At 37.0% G+C, this 12,416-nt stretch overlaps 1 protein-coding gene across 1 annotated transcript in view; it reads left to right on the forward strand.

Moving 5' to 3' along the window:
• Bbs4 (Bardet-Biedl syndrome 4) overlaps positions 1 to 12,416 on the forward strand; it is a 382,842-nt gene that overhangs the window by 334,473 nt on the left and 35,953 nt on the right. The window contains exon 9 of the mRNA XM_074257990.1: positions 11,954 to 12,147. Coding sequence (XP_074114091.1) covers positions 11,954 to 12,147 — 194 coding nt within the window. The remainder of the gene's footprint in view (positions 1 to 11,953; positions 12,148 to 12,416) is intronic.

Here is a 12,416-nt window from a genome sequence, read left to right on the forward strand (position 1 = left end):
CTTTTAGTAAATTTAATACCCTTTAATTTGACGTAATCAAAAAGCCTGTACGATAATTTGCCGCGGAGTTATCGTCAATCAAAGCAAAAAGTTTTTTTGACTTTGGAAATCAATAACTCTGGAAATAATGACCGTATAGGAAATCGAAGGAGGGTTTTGAAAACTACACAATATTCTCTATAAGAAAACGTAAACCGCTTTTGAAGAAAAAAATTTTTTTGAATTGAAAACTCGGACTGAAAAAAGACAAAAATTTGCATAATTAAGGATATTTGGATAACTTGGTATAACTTTGGATAAAATGGATGAACGGAGGATATCGTTGGTAATTTTTAACTTCAAAGTGTCCCCTAAAATCCCTAAGAAATTCAAAGCGCTGCGATTTTTTGTTCATAGTGCCCAGAAGCTTCAAATTCTGTGTTTTCGCAAAAATCACCATTATGAGCAATTTTGTGATTTTTATTCATTTTTCCATTGAAAAAATTTTTTTCAAAATTCTTTATTTTTCGATCAAAGAGATTGATTTTTCAAGAAATTTGAAAAAAAAATTTCAATTTTTTCGAAAATTTTTTCGAAATTTTCTCAATTTTTTTCGACTGTTGTTTTACCGCCGGCATTAGCGTTACCCAAAGCGTACCACGTGGAGGTTGCTCGGTCGGATTTACGCTTCTCACACACGTGTGTGTGTGTGTGTGTGTGTGTGTGTGTGTGTGTGTCTTTGTCTGCGTGTTTGTCTGTTTGCAGCTGCCAAATGACCTCTGTACGCACGGCAGTAACTGCTCAGTACCGTGTATTGCCACCTCTGTTCCGAATCACAGCTCGTAAACGCTCTTGCATGTTGATGCATCGTCGAATATCACGTTGCGAAATTCCTTGCCAACAACGTAACAACGCTTGAGTCAACTGATGAAGATTGTGCAGTTGCGGATAGTCTCGCCGCAACGACGCCCAAGCATGTCCCAAACATGCTCAATTGGGTTCAAATCAGGACTCATCGCTGGATGATTAAGCGTTGTTACGTTGTTGGCGCGGAGAAAAGTTCGCGTACGAACTGCAGTGTGAGGACGAGCATTATCCTGCATCAAAATGAACCGTCTTGCCCCCATGCGTGTGCGCATAGGCAGGACGTGTGGCTCCAAAATTTCGTCGACGTACCTATCGGCAGTCAACGTCCCACGAACGATGACCAACGGGGTTCTGGTATTGAAGGACACGCCTGCCCACACCATGACTGATCCACCATTGAAAGCTGTAACTGGTCTCGTAAAACCATCCCGATCTCGTTCTCCACGACGGCGCCAAACGAGAGATCGTCTATCGCTGCCATGAAGACAAAATCGAGATTCGTCAGTCCATAATACACTGGTCCACTGTCTACGACCCCAATGGTGATGATCATGAGCATAGGCCAATCGGGCTCGGCGATGTCGTGGAGTGAGCATAGGCACGCGATTTGCGCGTCTAGCGCGTAGTCCTTGCTCTCGAAAGCGATTTCGAACCGTCGATGCCGATATGTGTTGTTGGGGAGGACGTTGTCGACGATTGCGAAATTGATGAGCGATCGTGTGGGCATGCGCAGTAGGGTTTCGACGAGCTTCTCGAATGATAGCTCGATCATCACGCTCGGTAGTGATTCGTAGTCTACCTTGACCCGGACGACGATCGTAACTTTGAGTCGCGTTAAATCGGGCATAGGCCCGACTGATAACGGACTGGCTCACTCCCATAGACGCTGCTACTTCCACCTGACTGTAGCCCTCTTGAAGGAGGGTAACAATGCGAGCCACATCTGTGGCAGCTAAATGTCGACGAGGCATATCAAAAGGTGCTTATCAAAGAAAAGCTTACATAAAATTCATGTAAGGAATTTAGGCTAAAAAGAAAACGTAAAATTGAAGTTTTGTGTGAGGAAAAGCCGAACTCCGCGGGGGGTATATCAATTTGTTTTTATTGAATTTTTAAAATGAGATTTAAAACTAAGGCAGTTGTAGCGGACAGAAAAAATTGATTTATTTTTTTTTGACAATAGTGAAGCATTCTGAAGACGATAAAAAAAAACATTAAAAAAAAATTTTTGATAAAAAAATTTCGAAAAAATTTTCGAAAAAAATTGAAAATTTTTTTTTTTTTCAAATTTCTTGAAAAATCAATCTCTTTGATCGAAAAATAAAGAATTTTGAAAAAAAAATTTTTTCAATGGAAAAATGAATAAAAATCACAAAATTGCTCATAATGGTGATTTTTGCGAAAACACAGAATTTGAAGCTTCTGGGCACTATGAACAAAAAATCGCAGCGCTTTGAATTTCTTAGGGATTTTAGGGGATACTTTGAAGTTAAAAATTACCAACGATATCCTTCGTTCATTCATTTTATCCAAAGTTATACCAAGTTATCCAAATATCCTTAATTATGCGAATTTTTGTCTTTTTTCAGTCCGAGTTTTCAATTCAAAAAAATTTTTTCTTCAAAAGCGGTTTACGTTTTCTTATAGAGAATATTGTGTAGTTTTCAAAACCCTCCTTCGATTTCCTATACGGTCATTATTTCCAGAGTTATTGATTTCCAAAGTCAAAAAAACTTTTTGCTTTGATTGACGATAACTCTGCGGCAAATTATCGTACAGGCTTTTTGATTACGTCAAATTAAAGGGTATTAAATTTACTAAAATAGCTTTTAACCGAAACAATCGAAAAAATTTTTTTGAAGCCCGTAGACCTTTTTTAAGACGAAAAAAAATTTCGAAAAATTTTTTTTCAGTAGTTTTCTTAGGATTTCTCCAGACCTGATGATGACAAAAAATTTTCATGGTCATATCTAAAAACTAGACACTTGGAGCTACAACTTGCTTTTTTTTTTTTTTCTGTGCGATCATTTTCCTCGGAGTTACAGCTCGCTGAAAATCACCAAAAAATTTGGAATTTTTTTTATATCCCTTAATTTTTGTGACTAGTGTATATAAGTAGAAAGTGGATTATTATTACTGCGTTGTTTAAATTTAATTTTAAGTAATGATTCATTATTTTGTAAGATTAAGTATGGAAAATCATTAGTAATTTATGCAAGTGAATCGTTTCTAAGTCAAAATTCATTTAATATGAAAATAATTTAAATCGAAAGAAATTAATTATGCGAGTGAAAATTTGTCTAACTCCCAAATGAAATTTAGTATGGGAAAGGAATAATTTTGTAAGAAATTGTCTCAGGGAATAAAAACTTAGAATTTGGCTGACGAAATTGATAGATAATGAAAGGATGACGATTAACATAAGAAATAATTTTCAACAAATACTCGTTTTAATGACGCGCGACTGATGGCAATAATAAGCAAATTTTGATCGCTTCGTGTAAAAATTTTGTAAGTGATAAAGCCTAAAAATTTCTATCGAAAAGGCAAGTCGCGCGACAGTGTAGATGTCTTTGTGAATACTCTTTCGAGAACAATTTTAGGAGGAGCTCACCCTGGTTCGGCTTGAACATTGGTAAGTACTTTTTGCATTACACAAGATCTTGACTTCTCCTGGATTTTGACCGATTGTCAAAATTCAGCAAGTAATAATACGCCGTGTAGGTAGGGGCTACGAGGATACTCGACACTTGCTCTCGGGGTAGGCTCAAGGCAGACGGCTAGTCATCCGGGGAAGCCGGGAACCAGCATTTGCAAAGTAGTACGCGGTTTTCAAACTCACAACAGGTGAGATTGTGTGTAGGAACTTGTTACAGTTTTACCTGCTCAGGTTGGCCCCTAATCAATTTTATAAATAAGCTAACTAAATTAACAAACAACAATAATTATCAGGGCGCCACCAGGATTTTTTTTATCACGGTTCCTGGAACCGGTCCAGAGCTGAGAATTCTTTTCTTAGAGTAGAGAGAGTGGAGGAAGGTGCTGTTGAATGACAAATAATTAATTAACAAAATTGGCCAGCATTTATTAACAATAAAACTTAACAGTATCTTGACTTACAAAAATTTAACAAAGTTTCACTCACTCACACACACTATCCACACTTAATAAGATCCTTATTCTTGACGAGCCCCTTTCGGCGTCTACACGTGACGGGCCCCTTTCAGCGTCTACCTATAAAATTATTAGCAGACCAAACTAACTAAACTTTTAATCACCCGCACAGAGACCGATCGTATGCAGGGGTCGTTCTCAGAGTAACGGACTGGGCTCACAGGAATAACAGCCCAGTGACCAAACGTAGACCTAGATGTTCTGTAGCACGCTCTCATAACCCGCTCAAGCTATAGCAGTAACAGCCCAATCACCAAACGTAGACCTAGATACTCTGCAACTCACACATAACCCACACTTATCTCACACTGACACTACTGATTTGACTTTATTTATAAATTTAATATTTGATGATAATTAATTTGATTTAGAATTTAAAATTGAGCCATTAAAATATTCAATCATTAGAATTTGTTAAAACAATAATTTCCAATTAATAATCAAATTCCAAATAACTTGAACTAACATTCAAGTTCCAAATTCCGATCGCAAATTATATTTCTGATTTAATATATCAAAATAGATTAAATTTTTAAGATCAGATTAAAATTCCTGACTACTTTACTACCAGGGTCTTAATATGACAACAATAATCGATTAAGACAATTGGTCTTAATGTTTCAAATTAATAACCGAAAATTATTTTAATAATTATTTTGATTTCAATAAAGCTCAATAACCGAGTTGAAAATTATTGAAATAAAATTACGGATGCAAATTAATTAATTATAACTGAACTTTCCTGTGAAATTTTCAACTCGAATTAACTAATTTCTTGGACTTAATGTCCACGCTATTGAATTTTAACTTTCAATAATTAATTCATAATATAATTTTCAATAAAATCTTAATAATTTTCTAAATTATAAAAATCGACAAAAGTCGAAAAATACATTTTCTTTAGCTAGAACATTCACTAGTTTAGTTGTCTTTGACCGTGGGTGTTTGAAATTTACTGCGACACAAAATATGTCGATGCTCGACTAAAAATTTCACGAGTAAAAATGCTTGTCGATTATTTTCAAGGACAAAATTAATCACTTTTTTTGAGTTAATTGCTATAAAATTATAACAATTTATCAAACGAATTTTCTATATGTTAATTAAGTTAATTGATTAATTTTAGTTAGTTAAAAATTCTCCCGAAGAATTTAGGAAGAATTTATTCCTGAAGGTCGATTGAGTGAATCTCGGGTATAAAGCCCCATGAAAATCACTCAATTCAAACTAGCGAATATTAAATTCTGATTAATTAATTAATTCGTCGATTAAACGATCCAATTCATAATTAAATAGGAGAAGTAACCGAATATTATGTAAACCGCGATCCACTTCTTTCCCACAGAGTAATAATTGATACCTTGACGAATGAGAAGATGATCTAACTCTCTAATCGAGGATGAAGTCCTAGTTGTAGTTGGCTTCCTTCGTCTCATCACTACTCCGGGAATCGGTCCTTCTCGATTTCCATGGCACTATGTCTGGCGGTCACACTACTTCTTCTTTTCCACTGCACGGCTCACCTATTTTAACCCAAAACTACCCCCTCATATTCTCCCTTTAGGCCCTTAGATCGAGACGCGCTAGTGCTATGTCGAATAGTTATCGATATCCCGTGACTTATCGATTTAGGGTAATTTTACCCTGTTACAAACTTTTTGTAAAAGACTAGTTTTTGGCGGGATTTTCCTACCTTGGTGAAGGTATGCGTACGCTGTACCAACCTGTGGTAATTAATTAAGTCGTTTCCTTTGTATTACTTGTTTTGTTTTGTTTTGTATGTTTAATTTGTATTTTTGTTTTTGACTTATCGACTTTGTCAAATTAATTTCTGTTTTGCTTATAATTGAACTAATTTGTTTATTAGATTATTTGTTGGTTTCTTTTGTTTAATTTCATTTAAAGTTCATTTTGTTTAAGTCTGGTTTATTTTGGATTTAGTATGAATCTGACACTCTCCTTTTTTATCAATCCTGGACTCTGGCGAGCCAAATATCGAGCAAGGGGTCGTAAATGTCTGGTCTATTCCAGTTACCGTCTTGTCGGTTAGTTAGGTTTGTTTCGTACTCCTGGGGTAATCACCGAGCTGTTTTACCCAGTGGTTGGGCCTCAGGTTCATTTACCGACACGTAGAGAAGGGATTCTGAGAAACGGTAATCCCATCCAAAGAAGGCAGCAGGCGCGCGAATCGCCTACTCCAGAGCAGGGAACCGGAGAAACGGCAACCCCATCTCAGGAAAGCAGCAGGCGCGCGAATTACCCAGTACGTGACAATAATCGCGAGAAATACCCGTTACTAGCTTCATGCCTTCAAACGCTTCAAACATTGAATCAGGATATAAATCCTTCGCCGCAGCAAGATCGTTCTTGTTATCACGACACAGGCACACGTACCTATCGAACATCAATGATGAATTATAGTGCTTTGCAGCTCGATAGCAATCATCTCTTTATTTTTCAAAAGCCCGCAGATGAGCATTTAAACACGGCACCGGAGGCCGCTTAACAGTCATAACTCTAACTGGCGCTACATAGTCTAACGGATCACTAACCATCTGATTGAAGGCATCAAGCTTAGAGTCTAGAATTAATTCATTGTCAAATATCAAAGTAACATAAACAAGCACAAAATCTTCCACTACATCAGTGCTCACAATTCTTGAGTGACCTATACGTAACATTTTTCTCATTACCACTTAACACCTTATAATTAATAGCCATGTAAAGAAGATCATGTCCCGACAAAAAAGGTTGCGATGGTTGCCCCCTCGCTGCCAACACAGAAAGATCACTGCTTGCACAGATGTTTATCCACGTATCCGATGTCTTTGTGTGATGCGTAGATCCATTGGCACAGCCGTGAGTCCATGAAATGCGAACAATTCTTGACGACATTGAATTTTGAGCATGGATTCATAGATTAACATTGAAATACCAACCACACCAACGTCCTTATACGTCGTAATATAAATAGACAACTTATTCTGAAAAATCACCAGAAAGCCTGCTCTAAAAGGTCAATAGACAACAGCAACTAATCGCTTTGGTCCTGCTAGGCTCCAAACCTTATCAATAAGAAACTCTGGAACTTTATCTTCAGGCAGTGTCATTGAAAAGGCCAGTCTCCAAGCAGGAAGTCAATTTCATACAAATAATGCATATCCACTACCAACACGGCCTCGACGATCAACACGTAGCACGGTATAAGAGAGCAAAGAAATCTGAGCATGTATAATTGCATGATTTAGCGAGGACTCTATAAACGCTATCAAATGATAGCAGTTGCGATGAAGAAACTCATGAAACTCATTAATATGCGTCGCAGATGCTAATGACTGAGCATTAAGACAGCACTTGCTAATCGTAAATAAAATTTCCTGACGATAGTCTGGTCGCGCTACTAACGATGGCGAGTGATTAGGTATTTTCTTCTTAGCAACACTCAACTGCCTACATTTAGAAGCACTAGTAAGCGCAATAACAATAGCTCGACATTTTATCTTCCTGTCACGGATTAAACATTTATCTTCTTTCTTCCCATGCGCTGAGCACGAATAATTTCAAATTCAGATAATGCAACATCAATACAGTTGGCCAAAGTAGGAACAAAATCTTTAGCAAGCTTCTTAGGATCAGTCGTGTCATTTGGTTCAGAAACATCAGTAACAACAATCTGACTCGCAGATTGAGACAAGCAACTCGCAGACTCGTGATACAATCTACCAAATTAACAATTGCATCAGCAGCTTCTGAGACTTTACTTTTAACAGCTGCGAGTTGGATACTGTGATCCTTGAACTTTTGAGAAACTCTATTAATCCTACCAACTAAGCCAATCTTATCTTGAAATTTCTCTAAATCTTTACGAATTCCCTTGTTGTCATCAATCTAGTCTCTCTTTTCTTCAACAAACTAGTCGCATTAGTTACTGTAGTTTCCAGGAAACATGAAGGGCATTTATCCGAGACAAAATTGGAAACATTCTTTAAATCAACTAAATGCTTAGTCGCAACACATTCAGAATGAAAACAATGCTCACATTTCAATTTAGTCTTAACAGAGTCTACTGCCTTTCCTATTTCACGGAAACATAGCGCACATTTAATTTTAGGCATTTTTTATTGCCCGCTGGTAACGATGTCAGTACCAGAAACTGCCAGCGCGCGCATCGATTTTCCGAAAAATCCTAGCTCAACAGCATGTCTCACAGACAGCCTCTAATCGAAGACTGGAGAACCATGTGGCCTCACAATTTATGACTAAGTTATTTAATAACCGAAACTCACACAACAAAACTAATTAGCACAAAGAAATTCTCAATTCAAACTACTTATAACTACAACTATTTAAAATAAATCACTCACAACCAAGTGCATATGAAACACTAAAACTAAGGAGTTGAAAAAACACGTCTAGCACTTAGAACTCCAGCGACCTCTTAGTTAAGGTGTATGCTCCGGTTAATATTGAGAACCTTATGCGATTCGATGTTAAGGTCTCTTAACCCTTTTGGGAAATATTTTAGGACCCCAAAAGAGTATATCAATGGGACAGCAAGCATGTTTGTTGCGGAGACTTTGTTTTTGCAGGAAAGTTCTGAAGACCAGATCTTTAGAAGTCTCCTGACATACTCGCTGCAGAGAGCCGTCTTGACATCAGAGACAAAATTAATTTTCTTCTCCTCGATGCCGAAATGACTCTCTGGCATCTAGATGTTTTAAGACGCTCCCATCTATAAGTTCAACATCTTTACTCGCATTGGAGCTCTTACCCCTCGCCAAATGTGCGACCACACACTTGTCCAAACCGAAAGACATTCTGACATCCCGTGTGTACTCTCTAACGATGTTAAGGACTGCTTCTAGATGATTTTTATCAGTAATAAAGACCTTAAGATCATCCACATAGAACAAATGAGTAGTTGAGTATTTTTGATCACTCAGTGGTCTCACGGAGTGCCCACGAGTCGCTCGGAGGGTTACAGATATTGGCAGCAATGAAATCTAAAACAGCAGAGGGCTTAAGGAGTCTCCTTGGAACACGTCTCTTTTGTATGCACTTCACTGTATGTTGATTGACTCGCAGGCATTTGAGGAGCTGGACAACTCGCGATGAATGGAGTCAAATGCCTTGCAGTAGTCAATCCCTATTTTTTGTACGTCTAAATATTGTGACATGGGAAATTTTTCCGGCTAAAATTTCATATTAGTGATTATTTTGTTCTCTTTTCTTAAGTAGTAATTAGTCTAGAATGTTGGCCAAGCTGATGGAATGCGGAGATTCGACGCGCCTGTGTCGCCCCAAGTGGTTTTCGGTCAGAATGCGAAGCTCGAGGTAAATAAAGCCGAACCGCGCCAAAAATAAATCAAATTGAGTATGGATGGATGCGTGAATGGAAGTGATGGACGTGAAGTGAACGGAAGTGGACGGGAAGTGATGGAAGATGGAAGTGAAAACCGATTGTTAATTATTATTACGAAAATTCAGCCGCTTACGTGGTGAATTTAATTATTTTGTTGAGTAATTGTTATTTTGAGTGTCGATCCAGTCGACGCTAGAAATTTTCTCGTAAATTTCTGTAATTATCAACTGCCAGGCAGTCAAGAATTCGAACAAAATTTTGGTCATTCCGACAACCAAAAATTCCGTGACGCCATCGCCGATAGCCACTGCAGCCGTCAGCACCGCCGACACCTGCTATCAGGAATTTCAAATCTCCCTGGAGAGTCGACTGAACGGGGTAAGTGCGGTCGCAGTTTGTTAATACACCTGGGTGACTTCACCGCGGTCCGCGATTAAGTCGAGGTCGAATAAGGCCTATTGCTTGTCCGAATTGTAATCTCTAATTAATTATTGAATTTGTTTTATCGAAAGATCAAATCATTACGCATTTGGTAATTGAGTCAGAAAGTAAAATTGTACCGAAATTCAGCGATTGCGTTGTTGAATTCCGGCTTCGGGGTGACGTCAGCCAGGTGTGCGGTGCCAAAAAAAAAATTTTTTTTGTTATTACGTAGTAGAAAGATATTGTGTACATTTGTCAATTTATTTGGTAAAAGTTTGATATTGTCTGCCGCACCAATTTGGCTCGACTCAGGGGCCACCTAAGAGCGCAATTACAAACTATACCTCGAGCTTTGTTCCGCGTATTACCCGACGGGAACAACAGTTACCGACGGTTCACTTACCCGCCGCAGATGATAAGTGATCGATCGATTGTGCCATCAATAACCAAAATACGACAAATCGATGCTATTGATAAATTCGAAATTCACTGTTAGGAAAGAAATACGAAACAGTTATGATTTTTTTTTGTTGTTAATTTTTTTTTAAACTTTAAAAAATTTGTTGATACGAAGCGAAGCGACGATAATTATTATTTTTTTTGATAAATTCGAAATTTTGTTGTAGGAGAAGAAACGCGAAACTATTATAAATTTTCTTTTTGTTGTTAATTTTTTTTTATTCCTGATTTGTTAAGACGAAGCGACGACCAGTCAAAATATTTTTTTTGTATCGAGAGATTCGAAGTTTGTTGTTAGGAGACGAGCATCGAAACAATTAATTTTTTTTGTCATTTTTTTCTTGGTATTGTGTTCAATAAAGATTTTGTTGTTGAGAACGGACCAGAGGGACAGATTTTTTTTTGGGATCGATTTATAAATTGTTGTGAAGATAATAAAGCGAAGACAATTATTTTTCTTAATACAAAATTTGGTTTGTTAAGCGAATAAAGACGAACTCATTATTTTGTATTTTTGATCATATTCCGATTGGTTTTTTTTTTGTTATTGCGAATTGCCGAACCTGTGTACTGGTTCAATCTAGTACCTTGTGAGTTAATAAATCGATTTGTAAGCAGTCCCTGTGCGTTAACATTTTCTTTTCCTCTGGTGGTAATTATTCCGAATCGATTCCTAGACCCGCACTATCCAATTTAGGATCTCTTCGACGTTGACCTGCCGCCCAACGACGACCAAGTGCTAACTTTCGAACCGCGGAACGTAAAGTTCCCGGCGCCCAACAAGCTACGAACCAGGTAAGCCAACATTTAGGTGGAACTCCCCGGTGCTGTCGACGCCAGTGCCGTGACGAAAAACCGATCATAATATATTTAGTCGATTGATGATCTATTGTTTTATTATGTTTCAAGAAGGGTACTGATTTTGAGACTTACGCAAAGAATATTTCCAACAATGCAAAAACGAGTGTTTAACCTTATTAAATTGCAGCTTCTAGTCAACCAGCCATTGAAAATACTCTTATTAGTGGAAATGATTAGTTTTTAAGTGTACTGTGAATAGAAAACAGTGTGACAAGCTTTGATGTACTTTTAAAATTTTTCTACGTTTTAGAGTAAATTTATGACTCAAGAGTAATTTAAACAATAAATTACGTTTAGTTTAATTATATTAATGAACTTAATCGACCTAGTATTGTTCCAATTCCACTATTCCTAGTTTCAATTAATTTGAAATGTGTGACCGAGTATCTGGATTCCCAACACCCAGAGAAAAAAGCTAGTCAAAAAAGAAGTTCAGTTCCAAGAGACCGAACAGTTTTCAACTTCATACAGTCTTGGTTGCCACCAGGAAAATTTTTTGGCGCGAGACATTAAACATTCATTCCGAAGGTCACAATGCCTGAACCAAGCATTTTTTGTTAAAGCATTTTTAAGAAAAAATTTTGTAGAAGTTAAAAAATTTTCGAGTGACCGTATCATTTGAAATTTTTAATGAAAAAAGATTTTTAAAGAGGTATAAAAGAATCTCCCTACGAGATAGTTCTGAAAGATTAAACAGCATCTGTTCTTATCGAACATAAACATGTAGGCTCTTAAGAACAAAGAAGAAAAAATTTAATATAATTTTGATTCATCTAATTAATCAACTATTTTTTCATCAAATTAATTGTATGTTTTATTGTTTTTAAGTTGCCTTAAAAGCTTTGGACGATCTCGAAGGAGCAGAGAAAACTATCTGTAAAGCAAATTTGTTAGCACCACAAGATCCCGCAGTACTTTTGAATTATGCTATAGTTCTTGAAGCCAAAGGGGAATATAAACATGCGATAACGATTCTGAATCAGCTCAATGACATATCGACAGTTACTACTATTGATTCTCAGGTATTATCTCTTAACCATTCATTGTTTAACATGGTAATTAATGCATAAGATATAATTAGAGTTTTTTCATAATTGAAAAAAGTTTGGAAAATCCAAATGTGCATGCCTTAAGCGCTCGTGTAAAGTGTAAGTTTTTGAAATTCCCGCAGATAGATTGTAAATCTTTGTTCACGCCATCTAGCCCGCTTTGATAGAAGAAGCAGCTTATTACTAACTCTGTTTATATATTTTTTTTTACATATGGCACCCTAAGATGTTAATTTTTTAGT

This window comes from Cotesia typhae, unplaced genomic scaffold (assembly GCF_013202065.1).
Source record: "Cotesia typhae breed Kobodo isofemale line unplaced genomic scaffold, CoteBio_Ctyphae scaffold_58, whole genome shotgun sequence".
Taxonomy (NCBI): domain Eukaryota; kingdom Metazoa; phylum Arthropoda; class Insecta; order Hymenoptera; family Braconidae; genus Cotesia; species Cotesia typhae.